The sequence below is a fragment of the Lactuca sativa genome, chromosome 9 (assembly GCF_002870075.4).
Source record: "Lactuca sativa cultivar Salinas chromosome 9, Lsat_Salinas_v11, whole genome shotgun sequence".
Taxonomy (NCBI): Eukaryota; Viridiplantae; Streptophyta; class Magnoliopsida; order Asterales; family Asteraceae; genus Lactuca; species Lactuca sativa.
In genome coordinates, this window is record NC_056631.2 from 60,977,589 (window position 1) to 61,001,063 (window position 23,475).

At 31.4% G+C, this 23,475-nt stretch overlaps 2 protein-coding genes across 4 annotated transcripts; both read left to right on the forward strand.

Moving 5' to 3' along the window:
• Nucleotides 1-10,570: 10,570 nt before the first annotated feature.
• On the forward strand, nucleotides 10,571-12,283 carry LOC111903038 (uncharacterized). Of its 3 annotated transcripts, XM_023898835.3 has the most exons (6): nucleotides 10,580-10,785; nucleotides 10,864-10,934; nucleotides 11,141-11,189; nucleotides 11,276-11,382; nucleotides 11,753-11,835; nucleotides 11,916-12,283. In XM_023898835.3, the coding sequence occupies exons 1-6, from the start codon at nucleotides 10,737-10,739 to the stop codon at nucleotides 12,103-12,105; spliced, it is 549 nt and encodes a 182-aa protein (XP_023754603.1). In that variant the 5' UTR covers nucleotides 10,580-10,736; the 3' UTR covers nucleotides 12,106-12,283. The 3 variants fall into 3 exon arrangements, 2 of the variants coding, with proteins under 2 accessions (XP_023754603.1, XP_042754606.1); XR_006187601.2 differs by having other exon boundaries at nucleotides 10,571-10,785; nucleotides 11,276-11,835; nucleotides 11,916-11,986; XM_042898672.2 differs by having other exon boundaries at nucleotides 10,587-10,785; nucleotides 11,115-11,382.
• Nucleotides 12,284-18,754: 6,471 nt separating this feature from the next.
• LOC111903037 (TPR repeat-containing thioredoxin TDX) lies at nucleotides 18,755-21,351 on the forward strand. Its single transcript, XM_023898833.3, has 10 exons — nucleotides 18,755-18,955; nucleotides 19,070-19,103; nucleotides 19,563-19,664; nucleotides 19,762-19,849; nucleotides 19,918-19,998; nucleotides 20,121-20,185; nucleotides 20,253-20,393; nucleotides 20,511-20,618; nucleotides 20,740-20,767; nucleotides 20,881-21,351. Exons 1-10 carry the CDS (start codon nucleotides 18,846-18,848, stop codon nucleotides 21,210-21,212), a joined length of 1,089 nt encoding a protein of 362 aa, XP_023754601.1. The 5' UTR covers nucleotides 18,755-18,845; the 3' UTR covers nucleotides 21,213-21,351.
• Nucleotides 21,352-23,475: the final 2,124 nt, after the last annotated feature.

Sequence of the window (23,475 nt, forward strand, 5' to 3'; positions counted from 1 at the left end):
CTGCTAGCTACAGCCGGACCTGCAGGTCTGCGGGTGCCAAACATCATTCCTTTTTACGACCATACTTATGTCGTTGTTACCAGTCAATAGTATGGTGCAATTAATCACATGATGCCTTAATATAAATCCGGTTTAAGGTAGTTAGTACAGCAATAGTTCTTATAGAACTACACTACAGTACTACATAAATTTTTCCCTTTACATATATTTAAGTACTCTTTCACTTAAGCATTGAATGTAAAACTATATTTTGTTAATGATAGTTATACTTGGAAAATTACACACTTTTACAAGAAACAAACATTCAGAGCAGTTAGGTCTTGGTAGAAGACTACATTCAGAGCAGTTAGGTCTTGGTAGAAGACACCTTCATATAATAGTAGGAATCATAGGGATTTCTAGGGTTTTTCAAACATTTGCAGTTGTTTTACAAACATTTTCATACTTACAGTTCATATACATTTTCATACTTACAGCTCGTATACATTTTCATACTTACAGTTCATATACATTTTCATACTTACAGTTCGTATACATTTTTATACTTACAGTTCATATACATTTTCATACTTACAATTCGTATACATTTTTATACTTACAGTTCATATACACTTTCAATACTCACAATTCATATACATACAAATACTTACTTACAAATTAAGACACTAAAATAATTATGATCTCACTAGCTTTAAAGCTGATACTCGCTTTCAAAATTACTTGTATTCTCAGGTCATCTATAGACAGGTGTAGATGCAAGGTTTAGAGAAGATGGAGCTCGTTCAAGACTCATCTTTCATTTTGATTTATGCTTTAGTGTCTATTATAATTTGACTGAACACACTTGTATAATAATTATATTATTAATGCAATGGATGATGTTGTTGCTTGTTTACTACTTTACATTGTTGTGATATTGTACATGACGTCCTCCGCCCCAGAACGTTTCCGCCGTTCATGGTTTTGGGGTGTGACAGCGACGATCCGAGCTGGAGTTCCAGGTGGGGGACTTTGTACTCTTGAAAGTATCTCCATGGAAAGGAGTGATTCGATTCAGGAAGAGGGGCAAGCTGGGGCCCCGGTACATCGGTCCATTCAGGGTGGCCGCAAGGGTGGGCAAGGTAGCATATAGGTTAGAGCTACCTATGGAGTTGAGCCAAATTCATGATACCTTCCACGTGTTGCAGTTGAGGAAATATATAGCCGACGAGTCGGAAGTGGTACCTTTAGAGGATATTCAGGTGGATGCGAGTCTGAATTATGTTGAAAGGCCAATCGCGATCCGGGATCGGAAGATCAAAGTTCTGAGGAACAAGGATGTGTCACTGGTGCAGGTCCAGTGGCAACATCGGAAAGGGTCCAAGCAGACCTGGGAGCCGGAGTTGGAGATGTGGGAGCAGCATCCAGAGTTGTTTGTCGAGCAGGACCTCGAGGGCAAAGTCTGATTCTAGTGGGGGAGAATTGTAACATCCGGATTCCCAGGTATCCTATGTTAAGTATTTATATTTAATTTATGAGGGGAACTCGGCGAGTAGGCGCTCAGACTCGCCGAGTGGGATCGTGCATTTTTGGTCTGATTTAATGAAGGACTCTGCGAGTCCATGAGTGGACTCAGCGAGTCCACGCTGTTTAATGAAACCCTAATTTCTCGGGTTTGGGACCTATTTAAGGACCCTTATAGCCACCATTTGTGGCTACCAGACCCTTGAGAGAAACCCTAATAGTGCTTGAGCGTTTGTGAGAGAGAAGAAGCCATTATTGGACCTTTTTGGGTTTGTTTTGCAAGAAGAAGTTGATTCTAGCTTAGAGGAGGCCAATGAGGTTGCTTATTTGTGGATTGCAAGCAAAGGACATCATCCTTGAGGTAACATATCGATCCTTTTTCTGTTTTGTTATGGATCTAGGGTTTTCTTTACCCTTTATTGGGTTGATTTGTTGGGAATATGGCTCCTTATCATGTTTAGACTTCAGATCTGGACCCATATTGGTCCAGAGAATGTTATCCATCTTTCTTTATGTTGAGTTATGGAAGAAATGGACTTAGGATGTTGTATTTGGGGCTATTTCATCAAGTAGAGTTATTTGGACATTGCATGAGTATCAAGATCGAACCTTTACGTGTTTATTGAGCTTGGGAAGGTCAGATATGTGGACTAGAGGAACAGATCTGACATCATAAGGTCATTTGAGTTTGAGCATGGCGGCAACTCGCCGAGTCCATAAGTGGACTCGACGAGTTGAGTCGGGGTTGCCCCGCGATTCGTGACAGGTGTGACCCGTCGAGTGGAAGGATGACTCGACGAGTCAAGAGAGGCTGAAAGGATTCAGAGGACCCGCATGGACTCGCCGAGTCGCCCTTGTGCTCTCGACGAGTCGGGTCAAAGTTTGACCATTGATTTTCGTTGACTTTAGGGTTTTGGTCAAGGTCGATTCAGGAGAGTTCAAGGTAAGGTAGAATAGCCTTCTACCCAGTTTGTAGAGATAAGATCATGAGAGAATTCTGATCAGGATGTTATTTGAATAATAGGAGGAGGCTAAGTCGGGACGTCGAGCACGAGAGTTTATCCGACTTCATTGAGGTGAGTCTTCTCACTATACTGTACCTGGAAGGATGCCTATGTGTGACCGGAAGGTCTTATATGCTATGAGATGTATGAGTTATATGTTGTTATGTGATATGTAGGTGTTATGAATGTTATGTATGTTATGGACCGGAAGGTCAAGAGGTTATGGACCGAAAGGTCAAGAGGTTACGGACCGGAAGGTCGATACGGGTATGACTGGAAGGTCTACCGGGATTCGGGACGTAAGTCCCTTGAGACATATGGATCGGAAGATCCTACATAGTTATGGCCTGGAAAGGCGTATGTGTAGTATGTGGTATTTTGGGGAACTCACTAAGCATTTATGCTTACAGTTGTTGTGTTATGTGTTTCAGGTACTAGCGAGGAACGCGGGAAGGCGCCGGCATGATCCATACACACTTATAGAGTTTTATCATTTAGATTCAGGGGACATGTTATGTTATGATACAGTGATACATTATGTTTTATGATTATCGTGTGAATGAAGTATGATTTAAAAATGAAAAAAATTGTTTTGAAAATTTACGTTGTTACACAATAATCCCAACCCAATTAGCCCACGAAGGCCCACAACAACCTAGTCCAGAAATTGGCCCAACCCGAGGCCCATAATGTGAAGTTCATTTCTATATTGGGTCACAAGTCCCAATAGGCCCAACTATTCCGTTATTGGCCCAAAGATGCATTCAGGCCCAATTATCAGCAAATCCAGGCCCAAAACCATTAGCGCCTAAAGGTCCGAAGTCTACAAAGGCCCAAGTCCTCCTGAGAGCGTACGCCCAGCATACCTCTTCTGTACGCTTAGCATACTGAGCAAATGGACTGTACGCACCGTGTACTACATAGTATGCCCAACATACAAACAACTCATGCACAACATCCATTCAGTGCTTAATACTTGATCCAATAAGTCCAAATCACAGATCTGAGCTATACTTAACGTCTAAACCCATAAAGCCACTGACTTGGTGACTTTGCATGCACCAAACAAACCCAAACTCCAAAAATGGCATTCTACTTCCATAAAAGTGACCCTAACTCAAGCATAAACCCATTAAGACCATCAAGATGGCAACTTTCTGTCTTAGGGACTCAAATAGCATCAAGGGTGGCAACCCCAAGCCTAAAAACGGATTTGGAACCATAAAGCTTCAACCTTGGGACCAAAAAGAAACCAAAACCCAAAAATGGTAGATCTAAGAGATGAATGATCAAGTTCAAAGCTTTATACCTTCATCAAACTGAAAATGAGTCCTAAAAGCCAGATCCATAAGCTCCTCCTTGACTCCCTTCCTTGTAACAAGTTCCATCTTCTTGAAAATGGGCCAAACATCCCAAAAATGGACTCTATAAGCTCCAAAATGCCACCATGGTTGCTATATGACGATTTCTAGTGTTTAGAGGGGTGGAGGCTGAAGATATTGGGGTTTGGTTATGATATAAGGAGTTTAAATAGGGTCCAAGACCCTAAAATAGGGTTCTGATCTGACGGAATTACGCCCAGCGTAATTCTGGTATGCCCAACGTACTCCAGAGAACCTTCGCGACCACTCCTGGTCATTACACCCAACGTAATCCTAGGTATGCCCAACGTAATCCCTTTTTCCCTAGTACGCCTTGCGTACTCTTTGTGTACGCCCCACGTATTCGGCTAAGCCTGAAAACCACAAAACTTCCGAAGGTCATAACTTCTTCGTTACAAGTCCGATTTCGATGATCCTTATATCCACGACAAGGTGACGAGAAGCTCTACACCTCTAACAAATCAAACCTTTCTTAAGACCTTCCGAACAAAAATCCATTTCCACCAAAAGCCCGAACTGCCACTTTATAGAAATACCCCTAGGTTCCAAAACACGAACCGAACACCCAAATCACTTCTAATACACCACCTGCACCCAAATGGGCCTAAATCCTACCTTTTCAAAGGACCTAATCCTTATGATGACCAATATTCGGCCCACACCCTCAGGCTAGGAATCGATTCAGAACAGGGTGCTACAACTCTCCCCCACTTAAATTAGATTTGGTCCTTGAAATCATGCATTACCATCCCCGATGTACCAGACAACCTAAGCCACACCACCACAAACCTGAGATTAGCACAACCTTCACAAGGCATTGAAACCAACCCTTGAAGGGTTCTAGAACCTGGAGATGAACGAATTCCTTGTAACTTGATCACATCTGCTCCACCTAAAATCTGAAGTTTTAAGATGGTCTGTCTCTCTGACATACTGCCCACACCGAATCATCATCGAATTGATTCTATAAGAAAACTAGCCTAAATAGAATACTCTCCACCCGTAATATCTTAAGTCTCCTTAAAGAACGAAATCACCGATCACTGCGACTACCGAATACCCAACAATTCGACACACAAACCCCATTCACTGAATTCGCTCCTACTCTTGTTGCTACCACATGGCTACTTTCCTGAAGAACGGTTGGGACCTTCCTGATCCTAACTTGCCTGCCAACTATCCGGAACACCGGAAACCTTCCCGATTGCTGAGCTAGAGACACACGCTCCGCAATCCCACATGACCTCCGAAGGGCACCTTGTCTGACAATCATTGCCCTGGCGATACCTCTTCTCTCAACTCTCTTCCATCCTTTGATCCATTCAATCACGACTGGCTGACAACCCGTCGCCACTGAATCCGATGCAAAAATAAATGCCACAAGAACAACTGTGGTCTTACATCATACCCGGCCTCCCTTGACCTGTCTTTTCCATGTTCAACATGTCGTGGTCCCATTACTGATAGAATCGACTCGAGTCACATCGTGATGGATTGAGCTACCATCGAACCAAATCCATTCATTACCCTGGTATCCTGCATTTGATGCCCTTGGCATCCTTATGCTCCCAAATCTCATCTCACTGAAACAAAATCCAGTATTGAACATGCACGAACCCCGATTCAGAATCCTTTCTAAAATGAGTCGATACCCCGCTACTAACTCGAGATCCATAATACACCATAACTCCCGACATCCCTTTCTTGACCGATAAGTAATTACCCCTAGCCGATCCCCAAGACTACCTGTCTCACCCCCGGTCCAACCACCAGGTTCCCAAGAGATCAAAAATCAGGACTACCCAGTCGTAGCCATACTGCGTCACGTACCACTTGTCCACAAGATCCTGTAACTCAAGATCCAAACCCTTGACTCAACGGTCTCTACCATTTCCATTCCGAATTCCCATAACCAACCGGGCTTGCCCACGGATAATCGATCGAATAATCCCTCTGTTCCTAATTCTACCTAAGGTGTGGCTTTCCCACAACCTTGCGAACTGATCTACCCTAGCCTTAATATCCTGAAAGAATTCGTGAATGCTATAGCTACCTCGTAGTCTTACAACACTTTCACCCTGACCGTCCAAACACATCTCAATTTTGAGCACCCACGTAGTCTATCCTCCCAACTGAACTCAAATACTGACTGGAAGCATGGTTCCCTCCCCCGAAGCTTGCAATATGATGTCAGAACGACACAATCCAAATGCCAGGGAGTTTCCCGAACTCCCTTCCCATGACATTTGATACTCAGTCGGCCCCTAAGGCTACCTTTCCTCCCCAAAAGGAGAATGTGAGACGCATCCTCGTCTCACCCTTGCTTTTAATCATATAACTTTGTATATGCAAAACAACTTCAAGTTCCAACCTTATCTCTTATAATATAGTTCAACATAATACCAATACTAAAAATCATTTTTTATATTTTTTATGAAATTATTATTTAATTGTTAATAACAATGATTTAGTTATTTTTAATATAAAATATTTTATATATCCCACGCAACGCGCGGACATTCGCCTAGTCATACTATATTATAAATGAATCATTTTTTTTTCTTTCACCACGTTCATTTGAAACTCCCATGCATTTTTCTTTTCACCACATTTCGTTTGAAACTCCCATGACTTTTCAATTTCTTTCTAATAATAATTATAAGTTGGTTAATAAGGTTAAATAAATATCAAACATAAAGTGTAATTATATATAAACTAAATTTTAATATTGAAATAATATATTTACTTAATGTAAATATTAAAATAATATATTTACTTCTACTTATTAAGTGATGTTTTTTAACTTTTAACATATTTTACTTAATTTATTAGTTTTAAGGTATTGTTAGTTGCAAACCATTATCATTTTAAAGATACAGTTTTGGAACAATTCGTATAAAATACATAAATTTGAATATAACATTACAGAGTCAACTTAAATATAAATTTTAGTTTAACTTAAACAACCCAAAGAATATTTTATAAATAGTTAAAAGTGATTAATTATAGTGTTTTCGTAATAATGATTATAAGTTGGTTAATAAGGTTAAATAAATATCAAACCTAAAGTGTAATCATAAATATACTAAATTTAATTTTTAAAATAATATTTTTACTTTTACTTATAAAGTTATGTCTTTAACTTTTAAATATTATACTGAATTTATTAGATTTAATATGTTGTTGTGTGTAAATCATTATCGATTTAAAGCTATAACTTTTTAACAGTTTGGAAAAAATACTTAAATTGTTATTTTAAATATAACATCACAATGTCAACTTAAATATAAATTTCAGTTTCACTTAAAAAACCAAAGAATATTTTGTAAATAATTAAGAGTGATAAATTGTAGTGATAAATGCAAAAACTAAATTGTAATCTCAATTTAACTAAAATAGTTTCTAAAGATATTTTTGTAATCGTTAAAAGTTTTCAAATAAGCTTCTTAAAATAACTTACAATAACAACATTTAAAAATAACACTATATAAATGATTATATTATTACCTTTAAAATCAAAAAATAATCTTTGATGTTTTAAATAATTATAATGATATAAATTAAAACATTAAGTAAATAAATTTTAAGAAATTAAATAACAATAACAACAACTATAAATAACATTAAACCATATATTATATTTAATTTTATTCATATGTAACATGCGGGTAGAAGTCATTTAATCGATTGAGATTATGCAATCATAATAGATGTATATATTATCATATAATTCAAAATAATCAATATATCATATCAATTTAATATACGAATTATTATATCAAATTTAACAATAATTATTGTTATGTTAAAAAAAACATATTTTTCTAAAAACATCAACTATATAGGTGTTCCTGTGCCACACGCAGACATTTGTCTAGTATATATATAAAACCAACAAATATTATGTAAATGTATGACCAATTTTGGTTCAATCAATAGTATGGAGTAATTATGGAATTTTGCAATTAGTTTATTTATTTTTCATTAATTAATAAGCAATATATATGGAATTAATAAAAATTTCGTTTGAAATTTTCAATTGTTTCCAAATATTCATCACATTCGTTCTCATATAACAATCTCACCATAACTATTTAAAAAAAACTTACAAGAGGTAATGAACTAGAGAATGAGAAAAAACATTTTCAATCTTCATGGATTTTGACGTTGATTATTTCAAAAATAGAGAAATCATGGTTTTTTTTTCTATGTTTACAATTAATGCTAATTCTTTAAAGAATGAATGTTGATTTAAAAAAAATCATTAAAATATAAATTAAGGTTTCGATTTTGGAGGCTAATTGTATGCAATTAAGGTTCCGATGTTGGAGGTTAGTTGTAGTGGATTAGATGATTCTTAAAGAATATATTTATTATCACTACAATTGATTTTGTGTCTAACAAAACACATTCTTTAAGAATGTATCTATTTTTACTACACATTGTATGTTTAATTGATTTTATGTGAAACTAAACATATTCTTTAAGAATATATTTATGTTTACCACGATTAATTTTGTGTGTATCCAAACACATTCTTTATGAATTTTTATGTATTAATTTTTTTTTGTAAGAATCATCTATTATGTTTATCAAAATTACTTACAAGAATTAGAATCCGATATTTCTATTTACATGTTTTGATTTTGCATGTTAGTGTTTGTTACTAATCGGGTTCTAAGATATTTCACAGTCTTTAAGAATGCATCGTACTCTTCAAGAACATGAAGACGATGACCAATAACATCGGAGAAGATGATGAATAGTACCCTACGAGAAAGAAGCCTTATCATTGTGTTCTTTCATAATGCAAATTCTTTTCATTTTTTTAGAATGGTCATTCTTTTGAAATTCATACGAAGAATGACTTAGTTACTACATATTCTTTAAAATATGATATATTGTTTAAAATTTGATTATATGTAAAATGAATATTTCATATTCCTCAAGAATTCCCAGTTGGTGTTATTACATTGGTTGCGTAAAAGGAATATTGCATTTTCTTCAAAAATATGATATATAATATTCATGAATCATTCTGAAAGAATGAAATCTATTGCACGTATGAAAATAGTTTTATGGACTTACATTTTTTTTAAATGATGTTTAATTATCCATGTTTACTTTTGTAAAATAAGATAAATAAGTAATTTAATAAAAATCTCATTAAATTATGCAATTATAGTAATATTTCCTTTTTAAATATAAGTTAATAGACTAGAATATAATTATAATTAAATAATTAATTATAAGTTTAATTATATAGTGAAAGTTATCCTATATTAATCATATGTATCCTTAAATCTCACTCATTCCTTTTTTTTTAAATCAAATGGAGAAGAAATGGTCATACATTCACATAATATTTGTAGTTCATATTTAATCTTATATATATATATATATATATATATATATATATATATATATATATATATATATATATATATATATATATATATAACACAAGGGCAATGTTATCGATGTAGATAAAAGGTACTTCTGTTTTTTTGTATTGTAAATTCCCATAATATATGGAGTAAACTTCATTAAAGATACTGTTCTTCTTCATGTTATTGGTATCGGTATTTTTAGTTTATACTATTTTTTTTTTAATATTTAATATCATAAAAAATAACATTCTATAAAACGATGATATGTTCTTTTCTCTGTCAAATCTAGAGTTCTTCTTTTTTTATTTTTTATTTTTTTACCAAAGTAGTAGATTTTAAAAATATATTTACCAAAATGTCACGGTTTTAAAAATATATACCATTTAGATTAAATTTTATACAAAACCAAGGTGCTGTTTGTTTTTTGGAAAAAAATCTTTTCAGAACTCTTATTGTTGCGCAGCGCAGCACACACGCAACACTTTTCATCTCGCAGTTGTTTGTTTTTTAAAAGTCTTCAGAGTCAAAAACATATGCGCGTGCTCTGTTTGGCGCAACACTTGTACTGCCTCTCCTAACCTCTTACAACCTCTTCTTCTTCTTTTTTTCTTGCTGAAATTTTTATCATATGTTGTTGAAATTTTATTTCACTTTTTTTTTCGTTTATTCTTGTTGATTTTTTTATATTGAATAATGATAGATTATTGATGAAATATCATTATTTTTTACTAAATATCTTTATTTTTTTTTGTTGAAATATCATTATTTTTTTTATTGAAATATCATTAATTATTGCCGAAATGTTATACATTATTAAATTTTCCGTATTAAAAAACTATTTTTGATTTATAAAATTAGTTTATTTTAATATTTTAATATCTGCAGCAGTATGCAAATGTTAAAAAAAACAAACACGCTTTTTATTACAGTCTGCAACCGTTTGGTCCACATCTTCTACTGCAGAGGGTTGTAGATGTGGTCCGTAGACTTCATTAATTTTTGCTTCAGAAAATCACACAGCACCCAAAATTAGAATGTAAAATAAAAAAGGAAAGAAATTAACTTATTATAATAATTATTTTTTGATTTTGTTCAGATTTGAATAATTTTTTTATACAATCTAAATAATGAATTTGATAGAAATATATACATATAATCATTATAATTAGATATAATATGCTACAACCTATCATAATAATAATAATATTGAACACTTTAAAAAAATTCATTACAAATTAAAATGTTAACGATGAACAAAACAAAAAGGTAAATTGCTTTAATAAGTCGATTTCGCATATGTCAAAATGAGTGACGATCTTAAAAGAAGGTTAGGTTTTCTTCAAACAAGATAGCACACAGAAACGGTACAATCGTTCCTCTATTAAGTGGGTCAAAATCACCCTCTAGGTTGATTTCATCTCATACAACCATCATCGACGGCGACACCCTCTTGAAATATGGCCGGAAGAGAAGTCCGGGAATACACCAATCTTTCAGATCCGAAAGGTAATTCAACGGGTTTTCCGTTTACCCCAAAACATGTTCCGATTTTTGTTCATTTTTGTGTTCCTATGTGAATTGCAGATAAGAAGTTAGGAAAGGGGAAAGATAGAATAGATGATGAAGATATCACTTTTCAACGCATGGTTGCTAAGGTTAGCGAATCCCGCTTCTCCTCTCATCGTTTTTACTTTCTTCTTCTTCGTGTTCTTTTGGGTATAGCCATCGCCTCATGTTGGTTTCATGAAAACCCATTCTTTGATTTCGAAATTCATGCTTAATTCGATAAAAAACAATGTGGTTTTAGAAGGTTATTCTGATAACATGCCCTTCAGGGATCTTGGCTGGTTAATGTACACAGATGCAAGAGGTAGCAGGAGAACGTGGTGGCTACCTCCATGGTCGAGGGGGTATAGTAAACTCCCTTTTTTTCATAGATTATTATCGTCTTTCTTCACATATATCTGTAGGGTTTTTCTTAAATTTGAATTTGCAGCATTGGACAGTGATGATCTGCTCTATCTCAAGGAGCAGATGGAAGCAGAAGAGGATGCAGAACGCCTGCTACGTCGCACTGAAAAACGAGCATTTGCTGCATTTAAAATATCCCTTTTCAACTTTCAACAATTATTTATAATCGACATTAACAATACCATAATATATGCATTCCCTTTTGCTAGTAGTTCAATAAGAAATCTTTCCAAATTCTTTAAAATATTTGATTTAGCACTTAGATTGATCACTTTGCCAATAAGTAAAACTGTAAAAGTACTTAATGTAAGAAATAGCAATGTACTTAATCTGATATGTATGATTGATTACTTAATAAGGAAAAAAAAATGGAAAGTACATTGCTATCTATTGCATTTTAGCCCTTTAGATTCTTGATATTATACCCCACAAATTGTAGGTTTCTTGAAATTGTATTAAAGGTGGAATTTTTTTCATTGCTTTATCTTTGACTTGTTATAACAAAGCTGCAAGTTTAGCTGATTCCGCTCCAGCTTCAATTCCATTGCCACTCCGAGTTGAGCCAAAGCCAAAGACTGGAATAAGGTGATGTAATTAATCTAAACATAAAGAAATATTTTCTTAAATACCCAAAATATCCTCTGATGATGTAATATTTTGTACAGACAACAAGATTTACTGAAAAAAGTTGTGGAAGTGAAGCCTAAGAAGCAGAAGGTTTCAACAAAAAGTAGTGGTGACGTGTCCACTGTTTCATCAGAATGTAAGAAGCCACAGATTAATAATGTAGAAGAAGATAAGAACCCAATTAAGAGCTTACTTGCAGCATATGAGAGTTCAGATGATGATGATTAAGTGGTTTGTTGATGAAACAGTGAATGGTTCTATAAAACTTTTGTAATTGTAGTTTCAAAGTTAGTAGCAGTCTTAATTAACCATGGAAAATTCAGATTGAAAATTTTGATCTTACTTTGATGTTATACATTTATGTCAACAATATTTTGATTTGATAATTGGTATGGATGTTAGTTAATTCAAGTGTTTTTGAAGGCAAACTTTTTATTTACTTGTTAGATCTTGTTTTATATTGTTAAGAGCTTTAAGATTTACATTATTACAATGTTTTTTTATACTTATTTATTAAGCAAATAGCTCTACTATATGCAATTATATGGGAAGTTTTATTTTTACTATGTAGAAACAAGAATAAGTAAATCTAAGATGTTATAATAAACAATCAGCGAAAATTGTTTTTTTGGGCATCGAATCAAAGTTTTGGTGGGTGAATTAACATAGATTTATGTCATTTAATAGTTCCAAGTGTTGCAGATTGTTTATACATCATAAAAAATTTCAGAATTACTTTTGGTATATATTCCCAGATAAGAATAAAAAAAGTATGCAAATCAATAAATCTATAAAGTTCATTATATTTATAAGGCTACTGGTGTCTGGTTTATAGTATTTAATCATCAATGAAACATGAATCCACAAGAAGTTTATAATTTTTCATTATTGATTATAAGGCTATATTTCTAAATTATCAATCTTCTTACTAATGTTGAGCTTTCCATAAGAATTTGTAGTTCTTTATCATGTTATTCATTTTTAGGTTGTTTTAATATCAATTTAACCCCAATCGGGAACAAATTTATAGTTGCGTCATCATTCCTGCCATTATATAATTTATATTATGAGTTTTCCCTTGCCAATGGACAGAATTTTTTTTATTATTGTTATCACCAACTTACCGGATGATAAAATCATCCACATTAGTGAAATGCTTGTGTTCTTAGAGTTGTATTAGGTGACCTTTTGAAATTACCTTTCACACAAATGCAATATCAATATTCTTTCAAAAATGGTATGCACCGAAACATCAATGTGTGTTTATATCATTCATATTTTATACTTTTTGTTTCTTTGGTTTAGGGGTTGTGGAGTTCCTCAATGTAGTATAGTATAACATGTCATGCTCTCTAATGTTATGACCTAAAGATTTATAGATATTGTTTTCAAAATGATTCGTTTTCCTACTTAAAATGGCCAGTTGCCTTTCATCTACATGTAAATGCTATTTCTTTAATACAAAAAATATCGATTGATCATGTTTTTATGCATTAAAAGAGTGATTATAATGACTTAAAGTTACTTTTGGCTTAGATGTTTGACTTGATTTTCATTCTAATTTTTATGTTTTTACTAGTCATGTTTGATAAGAGATAATGAAATGCTCTCAAAGGTAGATGGTCATAGATATACGAAAAATGCTCTAGATTTAAATACCGCAAATCTAATTTGAAGTTCACACTAATGGGAGGATGTCCATTTCAATGGATCAATTCGATTCGACCTGATCAAGAAAATCCAAATAGTACAAACAAAACTAAAACCCCATCCGCAAAAGCCATATTATAACTTGATTGGACCTATTTATTAATTTGGTTTTTATTAAAAAAAAATATAGCTCTGAATGATGAAGCATAAACTTATAACAATTGCCTTTGAATAACAACTAAAACTCAAAATATAAAATAATAATTTGTTTCTAATTAAAATCAATCTAAAATTTTTAATATCCAAATATATAAATCAATTCAAGTTTAATTAAATTTTGAATTAAGTACATATTTCTATATTAGATTTTTGGATGTAAGTACATCTAGATTTTATAAATTATGAAATTTGCAAAAGTATTAAAAAAAAAATCTTTACAGTTTGGTTATGTCGACAAAAAAAAGTCACCCCATATATTACTTGCAATTTAACTCAATTTCCAGGTTACCACAAATAATAGCATGTTTCGATGCTTAAATTATAAACAAAATATCAATGACTGACTTTTTTGTCAATAGACCAAAATATAAGTATTTTTTTTCAATGCATAATAACTTTTACCACAAGTCCTATCTATTTTAAAATTAAATTATAATCTATTTTTGTTGTAACAATCACTACCGTTTTTTTTGAATTTTAATATATAATAATAATATAATATATTTTTTAAATTATACTTCTATTTAATCAAATACAAAAGCCAATTAAAATGTAAAATATATTGTTATAAAATGTGTCATTAGTTTTTTGTGATGGAAGTAAATCAAAATTTGATATGAAATACATCCACATATCAAATATTTGGTTGAAAATCTTTTATGTGGATTGGTTTGTATCAAAACCAATATTAAAATGAAGATGATCCCCATATGAATTGTTTTTGTCATATGCATATGAATTGTTTTTGTCATATGCATAAATATGTTTTTAAACAGTTATGAAACTACTATTGATATTGGTAACTAGTATGAAAATCCAAGAGAAAAAGAAGATCGCATGACGTTATTGTTTGCATTTTTAAAATTGTAGGCATATTGGTTTGGTATGAACGTGGTGTATATATATATATATATATATATATATATATATATATATATATATATATATATATATATATATATATATATATATATATATATATATATATAAAAATTAAATACTTATTGCGGAGTTATCATAAGAATATAGCTTCTATGTTATGCAAACAAGACTGTTTTGCATCTTTAATTTCCATCAATCTATGGATCAATTAGTGTACTGTTTTCAACCAAGTACTTGGTATGTTGATTTATATTTCATATCAAATTTTGATTTAGTTCCATCATCAAAAAGTGACAAGATATATTTCATAAAAATATTTTTACATTTTAATCGGTTTTTATATTTTATTAAATAGAAGTATAATTTATTTATTATCATATATTAAAAATCAAATAAATTGTGATGGTTGTTTCAACAAAAATAGATTATAAGATAGGGGTGTTCAACAACAATAAAATGAGATTTCAATAAGTGATGATTTCTAACTTTTTTAAAACTCATTATAACTTTTTGGGTTGTAAAAGTAAAATATTCCCTTAAAACATGTATAAGTTAAGACAAACACTTTTAAAAAAAACAACTTATTGACTTTCCCTACCACAACAACTAATCAAAACATTAAAAAAACTCAATTTCTCAACACCATATGTCACTAAGTCGTTTTGCCTAAAAATCATTTTGAGGTTGAAAATGAAATCTCAAACACTCTTTTAATCTTAAAATATAGAGTAACTTACATAAATGGTCACTGTGGTTTGATCGAATTCATAGCTTTGGTCCATAAGTTTAAAATTTGATAGTTTACATCCCTATGGTTTATGAATTTTGCACTGCAGGTCCTTGCTCCATATAGAAAAACCGAATTACCATTTATTTCTTATTTCTTTTTCTTTTAACTATATATATATATATATATATATATATATATATATATAGAGAGAGAGAGAGAGAGAGAGAATATTGTTTCTCTTTATTTTTAATTGATTTAATATAGATTATTTATAATATTATTTTTATTTTTTAAATCAGTTATCTAAATTATATAAAATCATATTATTATTTATTTATCATTATTTTTGTTGTTTAAAAATCTTTTAATATTTTTGACGTTTTATATATATATATATATATATATATATATATATATATATATATATATATATATATATATATATATTAGATTGAATAGTTTTACTTTATTTTTTTTCATAAATAGTTATACGAAAAATATAATTATTTAGGTAATAAATAAAGAAGCACTGACATATAAACAAATGAAGTAAAAGAAAAATACATAAAACCTCTTAAAACTGAATAAAAGAACAAACATTATATATAAATGAATGATGTAAGCAAAAAACACATAAAAACAACATTAAATAATTATATTGGACGATATATAGTAATAAATTTTATTATTTTAATTTGTTTATTAAAAATATAAAAAAACATCATTATATAATGTAAATGAACAAAACTATAAAAAACCAACATCAAATAATATATTTAAATAAAACGTCAAAAATCTCTTACTTATTATTTTAATTTGTCTATTCGAAAAAATATATATAAAAACATTATATAATGTAAACAAACAAAACGTTAAAAAAAACAACATCAAATAACATATTTAAATAAAACATCAAAAATATTAAAAGATTTTAAAATCACCAAAAGAAAGATAAATAAATAAATCTAAAAATAAATAATAATGTGTTTTTATATAATTTAGATAATTGATTTAAAAAATAAATATAATTTTATAAAAAATCTATATGCATTCTATTAAAATAAGATTATATATATATATATATATATATATATATATATATATATATATATATATATATATATATATATATATATATATATATAAATTGTTAAAAGAAAAAAGACAAAAAAAAGGTAATTTGATCGATTTATATGGAGCAATGATAGTGTAATTTTCACAAACTATAAGGATGTAATCTATCAAATTTTAAACTTAGAAACCAAAATTACAAAGTCAACCAAACCATAGGGACCGTCTCTGTAATTTATTTTACAATATATAAGATTTTGAACTTAAAAATTATTATCCATTGAAAAAAATAAAGGAAACTCTAAAAATTAAGTCAAATTGCAAGTAGTAGTTAATTCTAATGATTAAATTGCAAAAATAAATAAATAAATAAATAAAAAATATGGATGACCTTTTTTTTCTACTTTCAGTAGAGTTAAATATAAGAATTTATTTATTTATATTTACCAAATGACTTCTAGCCAACGGTATTAGGTGGCGCCCTCCTTCTTTGAGGTCGATGGTTCAAGTCCTGTCGTGGAATTAGGTGTTACTTTAGGTGTAGATTATATATTTGTACTAGTTTATAACCCGTGGGAACCACGGTTATAAAATTAATCAAACTTTTATAGTAAAAACTCAAAATTATTAATAAGTTATTTTAAATAAATTATTAATTTAAGAGATATTTTTATTAGTTATGTGAAATTATAATCATTGATTCAAATAAATATATAAAATTAATTTTTAATATAAATTAGATATTTTTTATTTGTGAATTAATGAAAACAATAATTTAAAATTTAAAATTTAAAATAGAATCATATTAACGAGGAGGTCTAATAAATTTAAAATGGAAAACTAATAGATTGACAAGTGGCAACATATTAATTAAAATGTCTAATATGATGACACATGACAAAAGAGCTACTCTTTTATTAGTATAGGGATTTGCCGGTTAAAAAAAAATTATTTATATTTATTATTTTTATAAATTTAAAGTAAAAAACGGAAAACAAGAATTCAATGTTGATCTTAAATGCTAGTAAATCATAAATGGTCATTTTGGTTTGGGAAAATGACTCTTGAGGGTAATTAACTTTTGCGTTTGTATTGGTCATTTTTTTTTTGTATTCAATATACCATCAAACTTGTTGTTGATGTTTACCATAGCCCTTTTGATCGGCTTTTGACCTGTGATAGCCGGTCAAAGGGTTATGGTGAACACAAACAACAAGTTCGATGGTATATTGAGTAAAAAAAAGGAAATGGACCAAATGAGAACAAACGCAACAGTTGGTTACCCTCCTAATTCATTTTCTCTTTACTCATTTACAGCAAATTCCACGTCATCTCCTACTGAAATTAATGACTATGAGATTCATTATTGATTCTCTTCAAGACATAACTCATGAAAGGACATTATTCATGCATGTACAACTTTGTAATGCACTTGAATATTTATTAGGGGAATCTTGACTAAGCAGACGCATTTCATGACTACATTTACATTTGCAATCAAATGATTTATCATATCATGGATTCTAGACAAGTCTACAAACGAGTGGAATCACAAGTGCTGTGATTTTTGAGTTTACTTAGCTTTAAGATCGAACTCATGGGATAAGATACAACATCAATATATACAATATCATGTTGCTTTTGTAGACACATCACCATAATATTGTACATATTGATGTTGTATCTTATCCCATGAGTTCGATCTTAAAGCTAAGTAAACTCAAAAATCACAGCACTTGTGAATCCACTCGTTTGTAGACTTGTCTAGAATCCATGGTACGATAAATCATTTGATTGGAAATGTAAATGTAGTCATGAAATGTGCCTGCTTAGTCAAGATTCCCCTAATAAATATTCAAGTGCATTATAAAGTTGTACATGTATGAATAATGTCCTTTCGTAAGTTATGTTTTGAAGATAAGCAAGAATGAATCTTATAAAGTCATTAATATCAGTAGGAGATGATGTGAGATTTGTTGTAAATGAGTAAATGGAAAATGAATCAGGAGGGTAACCAACTGTTGCGTTTGTTCTTATTTGGTCATTTTTTTTTTTTTTGTAGTCAATATACCATCGAACTTGTTGTTTGTGTTCACCATAACCTTTTGACCGGCTATCACAGGTCAAAAGCCGGTCAAAAGGACTAAAAGCCGGTCAAAAGGACTATAATAAACACCAACAACAAGTTCAATGGTATACTAAATAAAAAAAAAAAAATGAACCAAATAAGTACTAACGTAAAATTTAATTTCCCTTTTGGTATATAAAATTTAATTTCCTTCGAGAGAGTCATTTTCCCTTTTGGTATATATTCTAAATATATACTTTTCTGAACTCACACTCTCACAGTTCGGTCTTTCCCCTTCCCCTGTTCCCGAGAAAATCCCAAATTAGAGCGGAGAAGCAGACGACTGTCATGGATGATTCCAAGATTAAAGAACTCAAGCTCTTCGTCGAGAGCTGCCAATCCGACCCTTCAATCCTCCATAGCCCATCTCTAGGTTTCTTCAAAACCTTTCTCCAAAGGTATAATCACCTCGCTTATTTATTATGATACCATTTTAAGATCAACTTAAAGCTTACTTATGTGCGATTAGTAACCTTTTGAGTATATTGATCTGTTCATTTATTTGTTTTCAGTCTCGGCGCCAAAATCCCACCAACATCAACATCGGTAAGCCCCAAATTTTGATTTTATAGCACCTTTTCATCAGAGAGTCTGTTTCGGTTTGAAATTAGCTTTACCTATTATGCTTATATAGAAATTCTACCAAATACGAAAGATTGTGATCTTGATATGTCAATGAATTACATTGCCTTTCGAAGGTTTGACCGATTTGGCTCTAATTTTGCAACTAAAGAAGTAATTTCGTGTTCATTTGTCACAGTCCTATATCATTTTGCATAGAGGAATAAGTTGATTCGTTGAGGTGCTTTAAGCATCTGCCACTAGGGGGTATTTGGGGGTGCATTTGAATTTTGAACTAATGATTGTGATTTAAGCCATTTTCTGATAATTTTGTCCCAAAGTAGTTAGATTTGGGTAATATAGTATAAATTGACTATAAGAAAAATGATTATTGTGTTCACGATATTAACATCATTGGGTTTAATGTATCTTTTCTTGTTGAAGAATGGCGAAAATGGACATACATTCAACGAAGACATCATCGAGTCTGACCTCGAATTAGATGATTCTGATGTTGTAAAGCCCGACATTGACCCTCCACAAAAGGTGTGCAAAAAGTGACGAACTTTCACATCATCTGTAAAATTACACAATTACCCTTCTTTCCTCTTGTTGTTATCATCAATTTTCTCCTATGTGCCAGATGGGAGACCTCTTAATTGAAGTTACAGATGAAAACCGTGATCTTGCACAAACACTGAAGTCAAAAGCTATTGATGCAATCTCTCAAGGTATGTTCTTTATTGTCAACTATTAATTTAAAGAGTATTCATGTTCACTTTGTTGTCATTACTTACAGGTAAACTTGATGAAGCCATTGAACACCTAACCGAAGCTATTATACTGAATCCAAGTTCAGCCATATTATATGCAACTAGAGGTACTTCTTATTTACAACTCATTAAGTTGATTCAAGTCAGGGGTATTTTTGTAATTTTGCATTGCTACTATTGTAACTTGACGAATAAGTCTTATGTTTCCTTTGGTTACACGTACTTGCAGCTAGTGTTTATGTCAAACTACAAAAACCAAATGCTGCGATCCGAGATGCTGATGTGGCTTTACAGGTCTGTATATACACTTTTTCGTGTATGATTATAGTTAACTAATTTCTGACATTTTATGAATAATTAGATCAATTCTGACTCAGCAAAAGGCTATAAAATGCGTGGAATTGCTAGGGCTATGCTTGGTCTTTGGGAAGAAGCAGCATATGATCTGGGTATAGCATCATCATTAGATTATGATGATGAGATTGGTTCACTTCTTAAAAAGGTGCTTTTTTTAGCTTTCAACTTGTTTGTCACTCTACTATTTATTGCTCTTTTGTGTAATGGTGAAAAATAAATCAAAGTCATTTACTTTTTTTTCTTATGGATATGGATTTTGCAGATTGAACCTAATGTTCACAAGATCAAAGAGCATAGACGCAAGTATGAAAGATTAAGGAAGGTTAAAGCAAATGAACGTGAGAAGCAAAAATCACAGCCTAAAACTGAGGCATGCATACTTGATACTTGTTATTAAAAATAAAACCATTATGGCCTTTTCATATTGGATAAAATTTTAGGATGTTTTATAACTTTATATGAGTCTCACGTATAACTTCTATTTATTGCAGGACATGCATACTCCAGCTCAAACTAATGGTATGCCATTTATTTAGCTTTTATGTTCATGTTACTATACATATGTGTTTCTTTTTATTTAATGCAGAAAGAATGACTTATTGTTTTTTTTTTTTTTGTATTTGGATCTTTAGGTGAAGTAGTTGCTATTCACAAAGCAATTGAGTTGGAAACAAGGTTGACTGCTTCTTCAAGGTCAAACCAACTAGTGATTCTGTACTTCACAGCAACATGGTGTGGGCCCTGTAGATTCATGGCTCCTCTTTATGCAAAATTGGCAGAAAAACACAGAAAAGTTGTGTTCTTGAAAATTGACATTGATGAAGTGAGAGATGTAGCTGCACAATGGAATATCAGCAGTGTTCCATCCTTCTTTTTTACTAAAAATGGAAAGGAGATTGATAAAGTTGTTGGTGCTGATAAAACTTCACTTGAATCAAAGATAGCTAAGTATGCTTCTGCATGAGTTTAGTTTTATACTCTTGAAATGGTGTGTGTAGAAAAGTAGAAACTTGTTTTTCTTTGCTTTAAAGTGTCATACTTGGTGAGTGTGATATATTATCATATATGGATCTTGCACATATCTTATTAAGTTTTTTGAAATCTTTTCTGGGACTCCTTTTATATGTGGTTGTGTTGAAAACATTTTTTTTTTTTGGTAAACATGCCTTGCTTTGACACTATATAGGAAACATGCCTTGCTTTGACATACATACATCAAAATACAAATCACGTTCCAAAAAAGATAATGAAAGGTACAGAGGATTGAAAAATACGACCTCATATCTTCTATTTATTGAAGAACAACAAATTTACCATACATTTTATCTAACCTTTTTTATCATGCATCATGTAACGAATGTTAACACTAAACGACCTCATATCTTCTATATATTGCAGAACAACAAATTTACCATAAATCAGTATGACACCTACAAGACCATCATCAATATTAACTAAATGCCTTCTAAAGAAAAATGTGGTCTTATAAAATATAAATATAAAATAGCAAACAAAGTTCATACGTCACTATTTCCATTTAAAAACTTAAAGTAACAACATCTAAGGGGATAAAATATGATAAAAGGTTAGATAAAAGGCATTTAGTAAAATAAGAATGGCAGCATATGAAATTCACTAACTTAAAAGAGAGAGAAAAGATTGGTGGTACGAGCAAAAGTGGTAGCTTATTGATGACAATCTTGTAGGTCGTATAGTGATTTATGTTTCTTTTAACAAAGAGACATTTTTTTTTTCATTTTTTTGTGTTGTTCTTTTAATGTCCTGTTTCAAAACAGGAAAAGGTACACAAGTTATAAATATTTACGTCACATACTTATTTTACATACATACTTTAGGAAGGAGCGACTACAACTGAATCGGAATCACATAAAAAACAGAAACTACACATTTGAAAAAAAGTCATATAACAACCATTCATTCCTCTGATAAGGTCTTCATTAGTTGTTTATACTCGCCAATTCTTGATGCAAGCATAAACGATATATTGTCTTCATAGAGATATCTTTGATTCTTGCATCTTCAATGATGGTTTATGAAGTTTTGTAGTTGCCGTCTTCTTCTTGTATGGGTATAGTGTTATTGAAGTCGGTTTTGAGCGGCCTCCATGATGTCTCCAATTTCTAGTAAATGAGTAATCAATGCTTGGAGTATTTTCTAACCTCTGTACCTTTCATTTTTTTTTTGGAACGTAATTTGTGTATTTATTAGACATATTTATAATATTGTTATAATAGAGGGTATCTAATATCAATACACACACATCAAATTGTGTACAATTCTTAATATCAACCGGTATTTGCTCAATCACTGGAGGTTGGTTTCTGTTTCCATTTGCATTCCCGGCTCCATTGTGGGTTCTCGCCATTTTGATCTATACACCGAATAAGGTGAATTTAGATCTTTATTTAGGATGGTCGTTTAAATCATCCTTATCCCTCTGAAACGTTTACATGTTAGTTCTAATATCGTAGTCGTACGTTTAGAATCCTAAACATATAAGGTTTCCAGATCCGGTCGGCAACAAACCATAGATCCGAACAAATAACAACATATCAGACACACAACATTTAGCACATAAAAACATTTTAGGCATAATTCCTAAAATAAACTAGTGCTCACATCTCAAAATCATCGCTTAGCATTCTAAGTTTAAGTCTAGAAATCCTACAAATTCCTAGTTCGCTTAAACTAATGCTCTGATACCAACTGTGATATCCCCATTTTCACTGCCAAAAAAGATCGTTTTTTGTTTATGCTTGTTTGAAAATCAAAGTAACATTTTAAATAAAAGTATTGCAGAATTTGTCCCAAAACATAATATGATAAAGATTTATCAAAAGCATTTCCAACGAAATGTATTTCATTAAAAGACCCGGGATGTCATGTTCAATACAGATCAAAAGCATAAATAGTGCAACATAAACCTTACTACATTATTTCGTATTTACAGGCCTATAATCCCTTATCTCTCATCCAAACATCTATGCTCATGCGCCACTGCCTGTAATACAAGAAACTGAGTGGGTCAGACTTGGGAGCCTGGTGAGCACATAGGGTTTTCAACCCACAATAAATAAGTTTATTAACTTTGTCAAACCAAACAAACCCGATTACCCGTTCCTGTTATCCTCACTTTACGTCCCTAAAACATCTAACACAAGGGAATTAGTCTAAGGACTTTCATCGGGGTGACAACACATGCTTCG